Source organism: Ornithorhynchus anatinus, chromosome 14 (genome assembly GCF_004115215.2).
Source record: "Ornithorhynchus anatinus isolate Pmale09 chromosome 14, mOrnAna1.pri.v4, whole genome shotgun sequence".
Classification (NCBI taxonomy): domain Eukaryota; kingdom Metazoa; phylum Chordata; class Mammalia; order Monotremata; family Ornithorhynchidae; genus Ornithorhynchus; species Ornithorhynchus anatinus.
In genome coordinates this window covers 23,197,891-23,219,324 of record NC_041741.1, presented here as the reverse complement: position 1 = coordinate 23,219,324, position 21,434 = coordinate 23,197,891, and the positions used below count along the sequence as shown (strand labels likewise).

At 41.1% G+C, this 21,434-nt stretch overlaps 1 protein-coding gene across 1 annotated transcript in view; it reads right to left on the bottom strand.

Moving 5' to 3' along the window:
• ZDHHC17 (zinc finger DHHC-type palmitoyltransferase 17) overlaps nucleotides 1-21,434 on the bottom strand; it is a 122,687-nt gene that overhangs the window by 20,101 nt on the left and 81,152 nt on the right. The window contains exons 8-10 of the mRNA XM_029078952.2: nucleotides 21,282-21,407; nucleotides 16,920-17,062; nucleotides 9,233-9,333 (exon numbers count right to left, since the gene is read on the bottom strand). Coding sequence (XP_028934785.1) covers nucleotides 9,233-9,333; nucleotides 16,920-17,062; nucleotides 21,282-21,407 — 370 coding nt within the window. The remainder of the gene's footprint in view (nucleotides 1-9,232; nucleotides 9,334-16,919; nucleotides 17,063-21,281; nucleotides 21,408-21,434) is intronic.

The window sequence follows — 21,434 nt, the reverse complement described above, 5'->3', positions numbered from 1 at the left end:
AAGCGCTTACTATGTGCAGAGCACTGTCCTAAGCGCTGGGGGAGACACGGGGGAATCAGGTTGTCCCACATGGGGCTCACAGTCTTAATCCCCATTTTACAGATGAGGTAACTGAGGCCCAGAGAAGTTAAGTGACTTGCCCACAGTCACACAGCTGACAAGTGACAGAGCTGGGATTCGAACTCATGACCTCTGACTCCAAAGCCCATGCTCTTTCCACTGAGCCACGCTGCTTCTCTGTCTCAGCTCTGCTGAGAACTTCAGGAAGTCACAATCTCAAGGTGCTTCAGTTTCTTCAACTGCCTCCCTCTCTACTAGCACTTAGAACAGTGCTTGGCACGTAGTATATGCTTAACAAATACAATTATTATTATTACCTCACAGGGATGTTGAAAGGATAAAATAAGCACATGAAAACCAGGTAAATAGCACACACTGGTGGAATTAAGGGAAGCAGTGTGGCCCAGTGGAAAGAGCATGGGCCTGGGAGTCAGAGGACCTGGGTTCTAATTCCGCCGATGCCACTCGCCTGCTGTGTGTGACCTTGGATAAGTCACTTCACTTCTCTAGACCTTGGTTTCCTCAATCGTAAAATGGGAATTCACTGCTTGGTCTCCCTGCTACTTAGACTGTGAGCCTCATGTGAGACTGGATCCAATCTGATGAAGTTATAGCTATCTCAGCTCTTACAGTAAGGACTACATGGCCTTAATCAAGAATACAGAATATGACACACCAGATTAAATCACAGAAATACATACATTTTAACTGCATTAGGCTTGCATAGACAATTTGCTCTTTGTACAGATTCTCTGGATGATCCACAATATGTGTCAATTTTTGTGTGGTACCCAAGAGAGTACACTTTAATATCTTTTGATGGTGATGAATTTCACAGAAATATCTAACTCTTTATGTCTGTGGTACAAAACACAGTGAACTATACGCTCCACTGGCAAAATGGATTTCCCAGAGAAAATCCTCTACTTTAACTCCCTTGCAGCTCAGCCTAAATCTGCTAGGTACAAAGTCCGAATCGGCCCTGACTCTTGGCATTCTCTTGATTAGCGCTAGTTGGACCAGCTGGACTTGTAAAGGGGAAAAAGAGAGTCCATGTAAGCACAGTGTGAACTTCCTAATTTTCGGGCGAAATAAGGGCCTACAGCTGTCTGAGTGTTCCTGGAAATAATACCATCAGTGGATGCAAGGCCTTTGAGTTTAAACCAGGCCAACTGCGGGGCAGCACTAGAGTTGCCTGGCTGTCTAGGGGGTATGAGTCAGCTTGCCCTACTCCAAATCCAATCTGCTTTCCAGAGCCGGCCCGTTGAATGGTCCAAATCAAGGCAGTGATCCGCCCAGTGAAGGCAGAAGCCTAAATGAGTCACCCTCTTTCGTTCTGGATATGTGACATCTCCCGAAGAAGAGAACAGCAGAAAACACAAAGACTAATTTTTGAAGAAACGGGATTTCTGGCAAAAAAAAGACCTCAAGGAAGAGAGGATATATCTGTAATTTGATGCTGAACTTCTGTTTAAAGATGCCTTCAGGGACAGCTGATCTAACTGTCCAACTTTCACCTTGCTTCCATCATCTTGATTAATTTATCAATTCAAATACACTGCTTTTTTAAATTTTTAGTAGGCAAGGCGATCTAAGAAACCAGCCTAAACTTACTCTGATTTCTATAATTCACTTGGTTTGCATTCTTTAATCTTTAACTACATGAAGACTATAAAACAGAGAGGCTTAATATAAGTAGTACAAAAGAGTGGCTAAAATGATGAAGATGAACAGAATTTGGTTATGAAATTTGAAAACCAAATAAAAGTTAGAGTAATTAGTTTTGGTTCCCGAAATTCTCTCCAAAGAATTTCATCCAAAGAAGAATCGTACAAGAAAGAGAGGAACCAATTCAGTACTTTTAGATTTCTGGGAAGTTCTCTCCTACTTCTCTTTTCCAAAATACAGGAATTTAGTCATGAGCTCCACGAGGGATAGGGACTATGATCAGTCTAATTCACTTGTATCTACCTCAGCACTTAGAACAGTGTTTAACACATAGTAAAAGCTTAATACCATGAAAAACCCAACTCAGGAATAATAACTTTATAATTTACACAGTCCTTATGTCTTGTATCTGCAGTTTGGTTCTAATTTTTCTTCAAATTTTGGTGTAAAATATCAAAGCTGTATGATGACATTTTCTGCAATAACATTTTTAAAGTAAATATTCAGGGTAATTTAAATAAATGCCCAACGTCTCAAATTATGGTTCCGATTCCAAGGATTCCCCTATTTAACTGTCCAAAATAATGACCACACCTAAAGAGAAATGAATAACCATGAGACAACAGGAAGCTAAGTGACAATGACAAGAACATTCTTCTAGAAAGGAGAACATGCGTTGTCCATGAACTGGCCAGGTTTGAAGTCAGCATCAGAACACTGAGTGAAATAAGACAACTTGTTGCCAAGAAGCTCTTAGAGGCAGGAGCTTCACGCATAGACTGTGAGCCCGTTACTGGGCAGGGATTGTCTCTATCTGTTGCCAAATTGCACATTCCAAGTGCTTAGTACTCTGTGCTCTGCACATAGTAAGTGCTCAATAAATACTATTGAATGAATGAATTTAGTGAGCTATAATTCCTCTTGTTAAAATAAAACCAAATGCTCTTTCAACCACAGATACCATCAAATGAAGTCTCCAGGAATTTGGCAATTGCAATAATTCACTTCTCATTTTGAAAACACTGAAAGCAAATGAAAACAAGCTCCTATGCACAAATATCAGATTTTTCAGAATAACCTGCAAATCCAAATTATTAATGGTCCAACTAAAAATGGACCCTAATATTTCACTTTGCTGACATACAACGGTTATTTCCCAAGCAAAGTATTTTGAGACACACACAGCCATGTTTTAGGTCTTAAATTAAATATAACTTGATAATACAGTAAGTAGACTTCAAATGAAGAAGAGGGATGGCAACAATCAAAATACCAATCTCTTGGAATTAAGCTAACCAAATAGACACAGTCTTAGAACATACATTACATGAAGTCATACTTAAAGTGAAAAGTTACCTCCATTTTTCAATTCTTCTCAGCTATTCAAAGTTACCTAAGCTCCTGGCTTCCCCCTTTCAATTATCTTTCTAAAATGTCCACTTGGGACACAGTTCTTCCCTACTCAAAACTCTCAATGGCTCGCCATCATCTTTAGCATAAAACAATAGCTCCTCATTATCAATGTTTCAAAATCCTCTCTAAATGGGCCTCCTGATATCTAGTTGCCCATTTACCTCTGCTATATCCCATGCCGGGACACACGCTTCGTCTATTCTTCCCAAGTGAATCTTGTAACCGTTCTTTGTTCTCAACTCTCCCTCATACCCCATCTGTTCACACCCTCTTCCCCTTAGCTGTGTCCAACCATGTGTTCAAAACTCTTCTAAAAAGTCACTTCTTCCATGAGACTTCCCTGATTAATCCCTCAACCACTCTTGACACCACACCATTAGCTCCTGTTGAAGGACTTTAGGGACGCCTCTATTGATTGATGTGGTCTCAGTAATGACATTCAGGACCAATAGCATTCCAATGCCTTGGATAAAATAAAAGCTTTTCCTTTCACCTATGGATTTCACCCATTTTATTTATCAGCGCACATCCGCCTTGGTTCTGCAGGTTGCTCCCTTTGCATGGCTGACTGAACAGCAATTCACAAACAGAGCAAACTAAATCATTCTAAGGAATGGATTAGAGAACATCTTTCTCAAATACAAAACTCTAAATCCAATTAAGGTGAGGGCGAGTAATGAAATCTGTCTGGTACACTAAAATCACGTTGGAACCTTATTACACATTTCAGATAGATGAGGTAATGAAAAACAAGAGGATCTATTTTATTCTTATTGGGCCCATACTAAACATTCTAGTAAAATCATTTTGATGCCTAATGCACCCTCAATGAGCAGTTTCTATTTCCAACTACACTAATGGTCAGAAGGAGGTTGAAAAATCTGCTCTAACTATGAATTTCACCCGATATCACTTTACTCATACCATAAAGAAAAGTAATCATTTAAAGCTGTCCAAACAGGAATTTTTGCCCTAGCTCCATTCTCTAACTCATATTTCAAAAAATAGAATCGCCACATTAATTTCTTTTGCCAATAAAACAGCGGGGCAATTTGCCTAAAAGAACACTCTAAAATAATTCTGACATCCTAATACTGGGGAAGCCAAATGCAATCTATTAAAATGAGATTGTGTGAGTATGGATAAATCTCCTTACAACAGAATACCTTTCAAAATATACCTTAGGTCAGCATGGTACAATCACAGTTCTGTGGGTTGCAAGCCCACAGGCTCTCTGTGGTTACTCGCAAACCCCCAAGGTTGTCCGCTTAGTCCGAGCCCAAAGGATCCTTTTCTTTCTATCCTGCTGCACCCAGCTGTGTGCCAAGGATGTGAGAGAAACCCGCTTGGCTCCAGGGAGCTCGTTTTCTGAGCAAGGGAGCCTTCCGCATTTGCATTTTAAAATGAGGCTGGAGTCCAGAATCCCAAGCCACATCCTTCAAGTGGTTTCTGGAAGCCGCGTGGCCAAGGCCTCTGGATGAGGCAAGGGCTCGGAGTGGGTGGAGCTAGGGTCCAGCAGGCACTGGGGTAGCCATGACAGAGCTCCCTGCCTCTGCTCCCAGCAACTAGTAACATCCACAGGCTCAACCACCCAGAGGCAACTTGTTTTACGAGAGGCAGTTTCGAAGGGTTACAAGGAATTAATAAAACTCCAGTTTCATTATTGTACATTACTGTTCCTATTAGATTTCTTCAAGAACTCAGAGGCTACATTATTCTACTGGATTGAATGTCGGAGGTTTTGAAGAAAAGAGTGGTGCTAGTAAACAAACAAACAAAAAGAGGACAAAGAAACCCAATTCCCTCCCTGAAAGCCAGCTTGAACTACTCATTCTGTAATGGTTCTTTCCCTTCTGCTTTCAAATATGCCCACATATCCCCATTCCTAAAAAAAAATGCCTCCCTTAACACCACTGCGCCCTCCAGTTATCACCCCAGCTCTTTCCTACCATTTCTTTCTTTTCTTTCTAAACTCTTCACTTTTTTTTTTTTTACACCCGCCTCCTCCACTCCAACTCTATCCTTGACCCTCTGCGATCTCCTTCTTAACTAATTCTACAGACTCCCTTCTAGACTTCTCAGCAGCCTTAGACACTGTGGAGACCACCCCCTCTGGAAACACCACTAATCTTCACTGACATTGTCCTCTTGGTTCTCTTACCTCTCTGGCCCCTCCTTCTTGGTCTTTTCTGCTGGTTCCTCTTCTGCCTCCCAAACACTAATTGGGAAGGTTTTGGGGGGGTGGGGGGGATGTCGGGGAGATGGACGTCTTTCACGGCTCAGGTCTGGGTCCTCTTCTATTTTCCATTTACACCCTCTCTTTTGGAGAACTCATTCACTCCCATGGTTTCAACTACCAACTCACTGCACAAGACTTCCAAATCTAGCTCTCCTCTTCTCTACAATCACACCTTTCCTCCCATCTTCAGGAAACCTCTACTTGGATGGGCTGCCAACACTTCAAACTTAATATGTGCAAAACCAATCTCTTCCTCTTCCCAGCCAAACCTGCCCCTCCCCCTGCCAGACTTTCCCATCACTGTTGACACCACCACCCTCCTCCCTGTCTCACAGGTGCGCAACCTTGACATAATCTCTCCCCATCAACCCACATATTCACTGGGTCACCATATTATGTCTGTTCTATCGCCACAGCATCTCCAGGATCCGCCCCTCCCTCGCCATCCAAACCGCTACCATGTTGGTCCAAGGACTTGTCACATTCAACCTCAACTTCTGCATCACCCTCTGTGCTGACTTTCCCGCCTCTGGCCTCGCCCCTCTCCCGTCCATACTTCACTCTACTGCCTGGATCGTTTTTCTAAACAAATGTTCAGTCCACAACTTCCCCCTGCTCAAGTGACTCCAATGGCTATCCATCTAAACCATCAGTTTTAAGACAATCGATGAACTCTCTCCTTTCTATCCATCCTTGCTCCTCTCTCACTCTAACCCAGTTAGCACACTTTGGTCCTCTAACATCAACCTAACCAATATCCTGCAGTCTCATCTCTCTTGACGTCAACCTCTTGCTCACACTTTCCCTTCTGACTGGAACTCCCTTCCCCGTCACTTCTGACAGATACTTCACTCTCTAATTATACAGCTTTTCCTGACTAATCTCTCATTTCCCTACTCTGTTCTTCCCTCCTTCTGCCATCAACTTTGCACTTAAGTCTGCACTCTCTCAATAGTTTGAGACCTTAAGTTCGGTGTAGGCAGGGACTGTTTTTTATTGCTGAATTCTACTTTCCAAATGTTTAGTACAATGCTCTGCATACAGTAAGTGCTCAATAAATACAACTGAATGAAAACTCATCTCACTCCCTCTGCACTTAAATATATATCTTTTGATTCCTCTACCTGTAATTCATTTTCGTATTGGTCAACTCCACTAGATTGTAAATTCCTCAAAGTCAGGGATTTCCCAACAGCTTAGAACAGTGCTCTGCACGTAGAAAATGCAGAACACAGTCCACTGATTGATGACTACGCACAGTTTGATTCTGAAAAAGGTCACAGTTACTATCCTTGTATAGTTACTTTAGTGAACTTCATGCTTTTCATTCTTATTTATTCAAGTTTACATTAAGCAGTTACATTTCAGAATTAATTGATAAGGAGGAAAAGATCTACTGACTAAAGAGACATAGATCTATACTCTGAAAAACTTTAAAAATTTAATTCAGTTAACTTGAAAAGATCAACAGATGGTTATTTGTATTTGTTTTTAAAAATAAATATTAAAAGGAGCTCTCAGTAAGGACCCATCAGTTTGGATGGCAAGGTCCTATGTCTTTAATTAATCTCTGGTGAACAGTGAGCAGAGTGCCCTAAGTAGGAGAAGCAGCGTGGCTTAGTGAAAGAGGCCAGGATTGGGAGTCAGAGGTCGTGGGTTCTAATTCAGTTTCTTCCACTTGTCAGCTGTGTGACTGGGCAAGTCACTTAACTACTTTAGGCCTCATCTGTAAAATTGGGGTGAAGACTATGAGCCCCACATGGGATACCCTGATTTCCTTGTATCTACCCAAGCACTTACAGCAGTGCTTTGCACATAGTAAGCACTTAACAAATGCCATCCAATACTTTCAAAAAGGAATTTGGTTTCTATCGTAAGAACTTTTAAGACATTCCCTATTATACATTTGCCTAACTGGTGATTCGTGTACCTGAAATTGTTAGCCTTCCTGATTTTGTCAATTTATATAGCACAAATAGGGCACAGCTGGAGGCCGATCCATTTCAAGGCAACAATCTGTCCCGGGGACGGTGGGGAACTCCTCTCCCTGCCCAAGATGTTCAAGGTCCTGAAATACCCTTTCAGAACACACGAGGAAAACTCCATCCATTCTGGGGTGACCAATATTCAGAGATAGGAATATGAAATCATACCACCCCTGAGTCAGACTAGTGATATCCAGTATTTGATTTCTGACAACAGCCCCCCAAAAGCACACCATGGTTGCTCTCTTGGATAACCATCCCAGTGGTTCTATTTTCACAGAGTGACCTAATGGAAAGAGCACTGGCCTGGGATTCTGAAGCCCTGGGTTCTAATGCCGGCTCCAGCACTTATCTGGTGTGTGACCTGGGGCAAGCCACTTAACTTCTCTGGGCCTCAGAATCCTCATCTGTAAAATGGAGATTAAGACAGTGAGCCCCATGTGGGATATGCCCACGCCCGGCTGTGTTCTTGAAGAACCCGGTACGGAAAACTTGCACGATCCAATTCACGCCTTGGCTGACCTGAAGCACACACAACCAGGTCTTCTGACGCGGCATGACGTTCTTTCTCTCCAGAGGGATGCATGCTTTTGGAAGGCGTCCCCTAATTCTTCCATCTTATTCTAGCCAAAACACACAGTGAAAACAGATGCAGGACTGACTTGGTTGCAGTTCCTTGAATTTATTCAAACCTTTCTTGAATCTGAGAATGTATTGGCCCAATATAACTGCCAATGCAGCAAATTCCACAGTCTTCCCAGCGGCTGGTTAATGGAGCTTTTCTTTTGTTTGTAAGCTACCTCCTTCAAGCTTCAGTGACTTTCTCAGTCTTCTTTTTTTTCCAGTGAAGAGTTCCAATCTTTCTGATCTAGTCTCATCAGGAACCCTTTCCATCCCTCCCCTTGGCAGATGTCATCTATATCTTCGCTGGCTCTGCCATGTCCTTCCTGTGACATGGCGGCCAGAATTGCACGCAGTGTTTCAAGTTCTAGAGTATCTCAGTTTTATCAAGAGGCAGAGCTACGCTTTTTGTTTTGGTTTCTAGCCCCTTCCTAATGATACCCAGCATTTCTTAAGCCTTTTCTTCCCACCTCATCGGCCCAGAGATTTGAGAGAAAGTCAACAGTGACTCCCACATCTCTTTCCCGAGCATGATTGCTCACAGCTCACCACGGAGGTGTAATGTGAATTTGTCTTCCCTGGGTAAATTACTTTATGTTTGCTTACAACCAAGTTTACCTGATATTTTTCACCCTACTCACTTGGCTTTTTGAAGTATTCCTAACTTTTACTCCCCAGGGCCTAGAAATGCCGGCCATCCAATCAACACCAACATTAATGCGATGCCGATGTAATGGCAGAACTAATATTCATTGGCTTTTACCTTGTGCAGATCATGGTACGAGTGCTGGGGAAGAAAACCAAGGTGGCTTTAAGTCATGGATGTGCTGTCAACTTTCTGACCTTCCCTCCCAGCCTCTCCCTGAGCTCTTACAGAATTAAAGAAGTGAAGTTAAAACGTACCGTATTAAATGTGCCCTACTTCTTGGAAGAAAGGACAATGTTGAGTTTATAGAATATCTGGGGCATTGTTAACAAGCTTAATTCCTTACAGAGCTTATCTGATGCTTAACAAAATCCCACCTTTCAAAACACATTCCTGATTATCTTGTATTTCTCCCCGGGCTTGGGACACAATAAATGCTTAATACATAACATTAATGTTAAATATCGTTTCCTGTAAATATGAGCATTCCCCTAAAAAATTTTAATTTTTTTCAGGAATTATTTGGAGATCATAACCGTAACAAACAACAAGCATGGAAAATTTCAGAGGAAATTCAGAATACCATGAAATAAAGGATATCATTCCAAAACCAGAAGAACCACGTCACATACATCCAGAATTTGGTAGCTAAATATATTCCAAGTGGTAGTGCGCTGTGCATTGAATGATCAAAAAATGATCTGGAAAACAAAATAAATTGCAGATAATTTAAAAGCATTATACAAGTAGATAGCATCTGATTTACATACTAGAATTATGTTCAGAGCGACTGCTAAATGTTTCTCTTTGAATATACATTTTGTTGTCGTTTCTCAGCTGGATGCCAAACAATACTCCCAATTGCTACTTTGTTGAAAACGCCCTAAAACATCCCCTGTCCTTTCCACAGGACCTGACCGACAACCCAAGGAGAGAAAACATTGCGACTCTTGGGCCAGGCTGAGACCAGGGAGAAGTTCTGTGAGTCACAATGGAATGAGTCTACTAGCTCCAAATACTTGGCATTTATTAAGCTATGTAAAATTTGGTCTAACACAGAATTTACTAATGCAACACTGTATTAGCAAGCTGTTTATTGGATTTTTCAGACTTGATCCATCATAATAAAAACTGGCTCAGTAACTGGAAACAAAGCAACCAAATAAGATAAAACAGTCGCATATCTAATTGTCATACATGCATGTCACAGACTCATCTCAATAAACCAAATGCCGTCAAAGCCGACAAAAATACCCTTGGTTTTACCTAAGAACTACCTCTAACCTTTGGAAGTTGGACCTCACATTATAGTCATTATGACTGAGCTCTTCCAGGTTGTCTCAATTCCTGTTCATTTCATGTTATTCTTATTACTTTGAATTTTGTTCTTTCAATTGGTTCAACTCACTCTTACCTAGAATTTGGTACAGGCCTGGGCTTCAGTAAATCTTTTATATTACAATGGGGGCAGTATCAAAAGAATATAGCTGAGTAAATATCTGATTACCCCAAAGAGGTATTCTCTGTTTGGAAATGATTGCGATTTTCCCTACAATGTTCCTTTGTAATACCTGTTGTGAACTGAATATTTAGCTTACAGGTAGGCAGCCAGTTTTTGCATATACATTATTCTCTGATACTGGGACTCCTGAAGAGATTTAGTAAATAAAGCCTGGGATACTTAAATGCAAACTGAATGTAAACCAGTTCCAAACTACTCTACACATTTGGCATTCTTCAAATTCCAGAGGCAGCCTGGAACGCTATTAGGGGATTTTAATTCTCAGGATGCCTACTGCAAAACCACACTGAGAATGAACTCCATAAATAATCCCCAAACCTGATTTCCACATATGTAGTTGTCCCTTGGCATTCAAGGATTCGTCTGTTCACAGTTGACTGAGCCCATATTGATGGCACTGGTCCACGGCCCCACCCCTGCTGTCCCTTTGGTAGCCAGCAGCCACAGCTCTGCCCCGTGGCCGGCCGGTTAGCCACTCTCACCCCCGCCAAAAAGCCTGGACAGCTGCAAGTTGCACAATAAGCTTTCTAGTGCAGTTGCCATCGGGCAGACGGCTTTTATGATTTGTCTAACCGATCCCCCACCAATACTGAGGGAGTGGTTTCAATCTCTCTCTAGCCTCAATCTGGGCGCCTGCAGCTAGCTCACTGGGCAGCGAATCACTTGCAAAATTGACTTGAATCTCATCCATGTCATTCTACCTTTCCATCATCTAATGAGGCTATTACTGAGGAGGGAAATGGCAATGAGGCAATAAGGACAGTTACAAAATGCCACTTGGATTTTCTTCAGACTGATAACCAGCCTCTGAGGGTTAATTACTTGATTTTGGTTGGCTCTGCTTTTGATTTTCTTATAATATGCTAGGCCACAAGGAACACTCATGAAAGCAAAATCCAGAGATACTTAATAACTCCGCAGAGGATGTAGGAAGCAAAGCTTAACGTTAATCATTAGTGGCTCTATGACTCCGGGGAAAACAAAATCGGCAAGGGGCACAGCGACAGCAACATGACAGCCCTTTCGGCACCCGGAAACACAAATACGCGCATCGATGGGAATGGTCCTTGGCCTGTGGACCAGACACCACTCATCATACATCCATCGAGACTGAATATGGCACACACCACCAACACTGGTTCAGGGAAAATGATGAAATGATTGAAAAACTACTTGCATCACCTACTCCTCCCATGTCCTCATGAACAAAACAATGGGTATCCCCACAAAAAACTGTGAGGCAATAAGCAGAGCAAGCTAAAGAATATATAACAGCGGTGGGGTGCCAAGGTGGTGAATCAAAGTGGTAATAACTGTAGTATTTGTTAAGCAGTTACTACGTGCTAAGCACTGAATAAGCAATGGCAGATACAAGATAATCAAGTCCCCTGTGGGGCTCTCAGTCTATGTAAGAAGGAAAACAGGACTGAAGCCCCATTTTGCAGATGATGGAACTGGGGCACAGAGATGCTGAGGGACTTGCACAAGGTCACACAGTAGGCAGATGGTGGAGTCAAAATTAGAACTCCAGGTCCTCTGAGTCCCAGGCCCGTGCTCTTTCCACTAGGCCACACTGCTTCTCCGAAGCAGCTTCTCTCTCATGAAGAAGCTGTAAAGCCCAGCAACATGTAATCACAGCACCCGCTGAGGAACAAAAAAGAACACACCTTCATTGGTGATAAAGATGGAATCTTGCAGAGAGCAGAAATACTTCAACTGTTTTCTAAAATGATTTATTTATTCACATTAATGTCTGTCTTCCCCTCTAGACTGTAAGATCACTGTGGATGGGGAATGCATCTGTTTACAGTTATATTCTATTCTCCCAAGCACTTAGTACAGTGCTTTGCACATGGTAAGGGCTCAATAAATACGACTGAATTGAATGAACCTGCCATCCCCCATCAAAGATAAGGCATTAGGGAGCAAAATATGAAGATATGGATGACTGCAGCTCCAACTTCTAACAAAGTCACTATGGCAGTGAGAGCAAAGAACAGAGATATAAGATGGGTCTGACTGCATCTCTGCCGAAATCTATAATCAAAGACTATTCCTCAAAATATGGAACTGTGAAGAAATGCCATAGGACCTCGAAGATACCACCAAAACCCCAATCATCAAGAAAAAAAGTTAAAGAGCTTTATTAAGGAATCTACTGGGGTGCCTCATTGCTCTCTACTCTCAGTGAAAAATTAAGCCAAATTCCTCTGGACAGATTTTGAAAGAAAATTATTTACATTTAGAGAACATTTACATTCTTTAGAGAAGCAGCGTGGCTCAGTGGAAAGAGCCCGGGCTTTGGAGTCAGAGGTCATGGGTTCAAATCCTGGCTCTACCACTTGTTAGCTGTGTGACTATGGGCAAGTCACTTCACTTCTTTGTGCCTCAGTTACCTCATCTGTAAAATGGGGATTAACTGTGAGCCTCATGAGGGACAACCTGGTTACCCTGTATCTCCCCTAGCGCTTAGAACAGTGCTCTGCACATAGTAAGCGCTTAACAAATACCAACATTATTATTATTATTTATATCCTCCAGAACTGCAAAATGGCCTCAGGCAAAAATTCAGTCTCATCAAACATGGTCTTTGCAGCCTGAATGTTTTTGTAGAAAAATGATTCAGGCAGCAGAGTGAAGTCTGGACTGGAGTGGGAGAGGCAGGGTGGAAACGGATGCAACAGTAAAGGCAGGTATTATAAGGGCTTGGATCAGCATAGTAGCAGTTTGGATGGAGAGGAAGGGGTGGATTTAAGCAATACGCTGAAGGTAGACAGATTGGAGACAGACTGAATATGTGGGTTGAATGAGAAAGATGAAGCAAAGATAAAGCCAGAGTTTCAGACTTGTGCATCAGGCAGGACAGTGATGTTTTCTACAGTGTTGGGAAAGACAAGGGGAGGACGGTGTTTGGGTTGGGAGATGGGTTCTGTTTTGGGCATGTTAGGTTTGAGGGGTCAGTGAGACACCCAAATTCAGATGTCCTGAAGGCAGGAGGAAATGCGAGACTGCAGAGAAGGAGAGAGGTCAGGGCTGGAGATGTAGATTTGGGAATCATCCATGTAGACTATTTTCCAGCAAGAGTACAGGGAGCTGCCTTGGACCCTTCCAGTAATAAGAACAATGAGATTTTATTTCTATTTTGTTTCTGAAGTAAAGAGGAGTCTTGCCTTTCTTGTTTAAGATGGTGGTAATCATAAGGATGGTATTTTTAAAACACTATGTGCCAAATACTGTACTAAGCACTGGGGTAGATACAAGTTAATCACGTTGAACTCTGTCCTTGCAATGGTGACACTGATCAGTAGTATTTATTCAATGCTTACTGTCTGCAGAGTGCTCTACTAAGCACTTAGGAGGGTATAAGAGTTGTGGACCTGTTCCTGCCCACAAAGAGTTTACAGTCTAGAGATATCTTTGAACTCCTACAGCTTCTCCTCAGTATTCTATACGCTGAAAACAAGCCTAAGGCATATGACCAGTATAATCCCTTCTCCTTAATCTTAGGATGTTAATATCGTGACATTCTTCATGACTTTAGGGTGGTGATGTCATATAATATAGTCATGTGTCAAAGGCCACATGACTTTATCTTGTCTATCCGGCCACTGATCCCTTGCCCAAGTCCTCTATTTGGCCCAGAATCCCTTCCCACTTGATATGAGTCAGTTCCCCACTTTCTCCACCTTCAAAGCCCTATTAAAATCACATCTCCTCCAAGATGCCTTCCCTGGCTAAACCCTCAATTCCCCTACTCCCTCTCCCTTCTGCATTGTTTATGCACCTGGATCTGTACCTTCAAGCACTTGCTAATCACCCCACCCTTGGCCCCAGAGCCCTTATGTACATATTGTAATTTATTTTAATGTCTGCTTCTCCCTCTAAATAGTAAGCTCTTTGTGGGCAGGGAATGCGCCTACCGACTCTACTCTACTGTACTCTTCCAAATGCTTAGTACAGGGCTCTGCACACAGTAAAGGCTCAATAAATGCCACAGTTGATGAGTTTCTTCAGACTGTCTGTGATGAAAGAGCCATCTCTATCCTCTGCAGTGCATGAATCCATCTTCTCACCCAAACCCTGTCCTCCCTCTGACTTTCCCATCACTGCTGACAGTCCCACCATCCTCCCTGTCTTACAAGCCCTATCCTTGGCAACATCATTAACTCATCTCTCTTAACCACGCATATCCTGGCACTTATCGTATCCCGCTTCAACTACTGCATCAGCCTCTTCACTGACTTCTGCCTCCAGCCTCTAGGCTCTCCAGCCCATGCTTCACTCTGTTGCCCACAATACTTGTCCAAAACATTGTGTTGCATAGTGCTCTGCACACAGTAAGTGCTCAATAAATACAACTGAATGAATGCATCTTCCCATTTCTTACAAATATCCACTGGTCGCCTATCTAAGTTCCAGCATTGGGCAGAAACTTCTCACCACAGGTTTTAGTGGAAAGAGCGTGGGCTTGGGAGTCAGAGGTTGTGGGTTCTAATCCAGGCTCCGCCACTGGTCAGCTGTGTGACTGTGAGCAAGTCACTTAACTTCTCTGTGCCTCAGTTACCTCATCTGGTAAAATGGGGATTAAGACTGTGAGCCCCACGATTGCCTGATTGCTTGTATCTACCCCAGTGCTTAGAACAAAGCTTAGCACATACTATGTGTTTAACAAATGCCATCATTATTATTACTATCATTATTATTATTATTAAGAAACTAGATCAGCTCTCTTCCTCTTACCTATCTTTGCACCTCCCCCATTACAACACAGCCCGCACACTTTGCTCTTCTAACACCAACCTACTTTCTGTGCCTCAGTCTCAACTCTCCCGCCGTCAATCTCAATCCCTTGCTCATGCCTTCCTTCCTGCCTGGAACTCTAGAAGCGGCATGGCCTAGTGGATAGAACATGGGCCTGGGAGACAGAAGGATCTGAGTTCTAATCCTAGTTCCGCCACGTGCCTGCTGTGTGACCTTGGGCAAGTCACTTCACTTCTCTAGGCCTCAGTCGCCTCATCTGTAAAGTGGGGATTGAGACTGTGAGCCTCATGTGGGACAGGGACCGTGTCCGACCTGATTAGCTTGTATCTACCCAAGTGCTTAGTACAGTGCTTGCAAGAGACTGACACAGTGGACAGAGCATGGCCCTGGGAGTCAGAAGGTCATGGGTTCTAATCCCAGCTTTGCCACTTGTCTGCTGTGTGGCCTTGGGCAAGTCACTTCACTTTTCTGTGCTTCAGTTACCCAATCTGTAAAATGGGGATTAAGGTTGGGGGTGCCCCATGTAGGAAAGGGACTTTGTCCAACCTGATTTACTTGTATCTACCCCAATGCTTAGTATAGTGGCTGGCCCACTGTAAGCACTTAACAAATACCAGAACAAAAATAACAACAAAACTCTCCCACCCTTCATATTTGACAGACAACCATTATTCTCATTTGCAAAGTTCTATTAGGATCATCTCTCTCCTAGGAAACCTTTCCTGAGTACTCTCTCTCATCTACCCATTCTATTCTCCCTCCTTTCACCCAAGCACTTTGGTACTCACTCACCCCTTATACTCTACTGCTTCTCCTACCTGTAATTTATTTAAATGTCTCTTTCCCCCTTTAGACTGCAATCTCTTCGAGAGCAGGAATCATGTCTACCTACTTTACTGTACACTCTCCCAGGTGCTTAATACAGTGATCTACACACATTAAGTGCTCAATAAATACAACTGATTGACAGAGTGATTTGGGACCTTCAAGAAAGAATGTACAGAAATCCTTGGTTTGGATCTGTTTGATCAGCTTAGGTATAGATGTTGTCAATTATGGCATCCCACAATTAAACCACTACGATCTTCAATGAAATAAGCCTTTAATAATCATCCTGTCTCTCACAATCAGGAGGAACTTCAAGGTATCCAAAAAATCATTTCAGGCTCCCAGGCAATAGTACTGCTCTCCCTGATTTCCTAACTTGTGGTTCCTGACACTCTCTGGCTACAGAAAAAGTTAATGATGGACAAAGACATGCCCAATACTGTAATAGAAAGGGTGACTTTCTTGAAAAGCTTCACTTGCACTATTTACATATACATTTAATTTACATTAAATACAAATAAAGGAGCCAGTGTGTTATTTTAGAAGTAGGTGGGTTAAATTATATTATAGCAAGATCACACTTTACAAAACCATGCTGAGATTTACATGAAGTGGTTCAGGGTTATAGTTATTTGTCCATTTATCTAAAGATGACAATGACCTTTAGCTGGAATAATCATAAAATGCTTATCTTAATGAGCTACTCTTCTGATACCTAAATAAGCAAAATTCTAAACTAATTGCCAGCTGTCCTGGATACTGTTTATATAAATCAAAACTTTAAAACCACACTTTCTCTCAATGAAAGCACCCTTCTAAATAAGGATTTCTTCTAGCTTACCAGAGTATCTTTAAAACGAGTCAGCTTTTCAAATAATATTTATTAAAAATCCAACAAGTTTACCCCAAAATTGATCAATTAAGTTTCATCTTTTATCAATTTTGTGTTTAAGATCTAGAATGTGAATCAATTTCTTCTAGAACAGTGCTTTACATCTAGCCTAGCTTTATTAAAATAGCTTTATAAATATAACCCTTTAATTTGTGACACACATTGCCTCAAACAAATTTCTTAAAAAAAAAATACAAAACATGCAAGCTTTTGTGTTTTCTATCAGAAGAAGCTTTCCTTCGTGTATAGATTAAAAAAGAATTGCATGGAAAAAAAGCACTTACTTTGAAAGAAACTGTACCATAGCCCAAACGCCACCATACAGTAGCCCTTTAATGAGCCAAGAATCAATATCTAGGTCTGCTATAAACCCAACAAGCCAAATAACTAGGAAAGGAGTTCCTAGCATTACCTTCTGCCGAAATTCCTGCACAGAAAGAAATATTTAGGTTATCTATTTCAGCATTTTTAAACAAATTAATGTACAGCTACTTGGGGCCCAAGTGGCCATCAGACAGGCAGGCTATGACCAACATGACTGGGAAAAGGGATACGTTTGGTTCGTTCAGTCCCACCGCAGGATTGGACAGATGAACTTTCTCGGACAGAGCCCCACCTCCAGGAGCTGGTAGAAGCAATGCTAATAATAATCATAGTAATCATGATGATGGTATTTAAGTGCTTACTATGTGCCAAGCACTCTTCTAAACGCTGTGACGCAGCACTGCTTCCAATACCCTGTGTTGATCTAGATGGGGGAGAAAATAGCAAATGTGACAACTGATGCAGTCACCGCCATATTCTCTGACCATAAGGATATCTGCCTGGCTCCAGACAGAAATTACAAATAATTAGCCAAAGCACACACTGAAGCCTGTCAGAAAATTGGTCTGCTAAATCAGGGAAAGGGGTGAAAAAAGGGAAGACAGGGAAAAGAGGGAAAAGGAGAAGGAAATCTTCTTTACCGGGTTTTCATAATAAGTATTTCTAATACAAAAAAAACTTCTTACCTAAACGCTTTGAGAGTTGAAATGGCATTTCCCAAGTCATTGCTCACATATTTCTACAAGTCAACTCTACTTACAGATTTAGTATTGAATATTTTAGATTACCACACATCAGGAGACATCATTTAACCTCTGTTAAACAGATTTTACTATATAATCCAATGTGCATCCTCTAAATTATTAATTGAGCCATTTTATCTTAATAGCACCAGATTCGGTTGTACAGACTCGACAAATATGTCATTATTGAATTTAATCAATTTGGAGCTAACCACAATAAAATAATTACTAAAGGAATATTCCAGTGTAATATTTTCTGTCTAGATAACAGGCTTTATTTGAGAATAAACAACTTTAGAGCGTATATTAATCTAACTTCAAAGGTAAAGAAAGGCATCAAAACACTTGTCATACATCATAACGGAGCTACTAAATAATTAGGATGTGCATTTATTGGGGGGGGGGGGAGAAGCTAATAACTGACTTCAAGCATCTTTTAAAGCTCATGATTACATTTTAGTGTTTTTTTTTATGAAAGCTCTTTGTGGGCAGGGAATGTGTCTACCAAGTCTGTTGTACTGTACTCCCCCAAGGGCTCAGTACAGTGCTTTGCACACATTAAACATACAACAAAAATCATTAATTGATGGACAGCTCAACTACCTTTTGTCATTCACAGTAATTAATGCTAAGGCACCTGGTGAATTCATAGCTTTACAATGTCTAAATCTTAGCTTTGGCATAAAGGCTCTATATCAGAATGAGAACAATGACCACACACATACAATTGATAAACAAAAACTAATCATCAGCACCAGTTAACCAAGGAAATTCCAGATTCTTCACAGTGTGGGAAGAAGCAAAATGTTCAAGAAAACAAATATAATAGATTGATAACACTTTTTTAAAGTGATCAGCTTCTCAGATAATGTACTCTAAATGAAATAGAGATTCTATCAACAGCTGTGGAGATACTGACAACTCATCACACATATGAGCTGTACTAAAAAACTGGTTTAAGAATCCATTTTCATTCTGCCATGGTTAACTTAAATGTTTTTCCTCATTTTCACTGAAAAAATTCCCTTAATTTGTAAAATAAAAATTTGAGGCTTTTCTTTTTTGGGGGAGGGGTTTAAGCTTGATTTTTTAAAAATGACTTCAGGAAATTTAAATTTTGCCTATTAAATCCTGGGGACTTCATGAGGGTTTAATTCTCTTTTTTTCCTTCAACAAAAGGATTCAGGTACTTAATTTGGGACAAAAATAGTGAATGGCCTAAATATCCAAACCATATTTATAAAATGCCATGGTGGACACTGAGCTAGCCATTTTTTCCACTTGGTTGAGCAACTCCACTGAGCGGAAACATGAGTATAAAATGACTGACAAGATGACAGAGAAACAGATGCTGCATGAAATGTGTCAATAGGTCAATCACAAACACGGAGAAGACACTCTTTTAGGATCGCTGAAGCAAAATTTCAAATGATGAGATACAACTGTGAATGTCAGAAAAGCTGCGGTTAATCATAAATGACTTTCTGCAAGCTTGTCAGAGGCAGGGAATGTATCTGCTAATTCTGTTGTATTGTACTCTTCTAAGTGCTTAGAACGATGTTCTGCACATAGTAGGTGTTGAATAAATGCAATTGATTGAACAAAGCTATTGGGGAAAACTCCTTATACTCTCTCTCATTTTGAATTTCAAGACAATTTCTGGGTTTCTGAGTGGCCACTATTAAATAGCTACCATGCTATTTAACCCATATGGGAAACCATAATGAAATTTAAAATTGCTATATTTAAAACACGCTAACTCAGCACTTGCCAATTATTTGTAATGACTTAAAAACCGATATATAGAGAAATGGTTCATATTCTAGATAACGAACCATTTTCTCACAGTGTCTAAATTGCGCTCTGGGAGTAAATCTGGCATTTTTGGAAGCTGAATGAACACTTTCAGACCACTAGGATACAATTTAGTAAATTACAGCATCCGTATCCTCTCTCACAGCTACTATTAAGAGCTCAGTTTTCTTTCCCTGAAGTCCGAATAATAAATCTGCTCTTAGTGCTGGCAATTTTGCTGGTCAAAGAGAAAAAAAATTACTCCTCAGCAACTGACATAATGAAGAGTAACAAACTAGGAACTTCCAGAAGTTGCATTAACGCTTTCGGGCCAATATGTCACCTAATATAGTAATGCACTTGTGAAAAAGTTAATGGAGGGAAGTATGAGGTAACAGATAACTATTTATTGATTTACCCAAAGGGGCTTATTATTTACATTAATTTCCACACTCTTTTAGCTAGTTCCTTGTGGGCAAGGCATGCGTCTCGTACTTCCTTTGTACTTTCCCTACTATTATAGTTTCATTCATAGAGAAACATTTACGGCATATAGTCTAGGCTGCCCTCTGAAACTGTAAGCTTTATCTAGGGCAGGAAAAGTTGAATTTTCCCAAGTACAGAGAATCATGTTGAGGGCAAAAAAATTATTCAATGAATCTAATGACAATAGGTCATTCATTAGTGTTAAACAGAAAAAGTAAATACACTTTTTCAAGAATCACACCTTACCTGCCCAGCCCTATCAAGACCAGTACTCCTTAGGGCCCACAGAAAAATGAGTTCTTGAATTGAACTATTTAACTGTCTGCTTGAGAACATAATATCCCACCACCAGGGAACTGAGTTCCTCTTTATAAATTTTATAACGAAATCAAGGGGACCTTTGGGTTGGTAAATTTTAATCATCAGTATCACGAAGGAAATAGAATAGAATTCTCTACGAAGTGTTAGATTCCCAAATCAACTGACAATTTTCAGAGCTCACCATTGTACTCGCAACGGTTGCTACACAGGAAAAGAAGACCTCTTGCCTCCATGATATCTCCCTTTGGCTGTCCCACCAGCACCTCCAAGTAAGGATGTCGAAAATTTAGACTGTTTCTTGTGATATCCTTATAGTTTGCTTACATCCTACTCTATTTGCTGTCCACTCCATTAGATTGTTAGTGCTTGGAGGGCAGTAGGTATAAATGGCAATAATAACGGTATTTATTAAGCCCTTCCTATGTGTCAAGCACTATTCTAAATGCTGGGGTTGATACAAGTTAATCAGTGGGACACTGTCCCCATCCCATAGAGGGCTCACACTCATAGGAGGGAGAAAAGGTATTGGAAAACCATTTTACAGATGAGGGAACTGAGACACAGAAACACTAAGTGACTTGCCCAAGGTCACACAGTTGATGGAGCCCATGGCCCACCTACTCCCAAGCCCATGCTCTTTCCACTAGGCGACCTGTGGCTTGCTTCTGTTGTTCCCCACCAAGTGCCTCGCGTTCAATGCCTTGTAAACAGCACTCAATAAATAGCACTGATGATGACGCTGATGAGGAAAAATCTTTTCATTCCCATCTCCAAAACAAGGACTAGATGCCTCACAGTAACAGGGGAAATGGTCATTCTACTTTGTAACAGTCAACCAGGCGTGGATTTGGGAAATCCTACTAAGGCTATCTCAGTTCATTTTGAGAGAAATGCTTTTAACTGCCTTTAATTTGCATTCATCTTCCAAAAGATCCACTTTCATGGCTTTGAAATTAATACACAAATCTTAATTTTTACCTTATCAGCTTTCAGCTTTTTGAGGAAAGATGGATTGTCATACCCCTTTGCTTGTCTTGCCTCCTGTAAATGGTTGATCATCCAAACGTTTTTTCTCTGTTTTGCCAAATCAAGTGGTGATTCTCCCTGATTTTAACACAGAATGACAGAAAT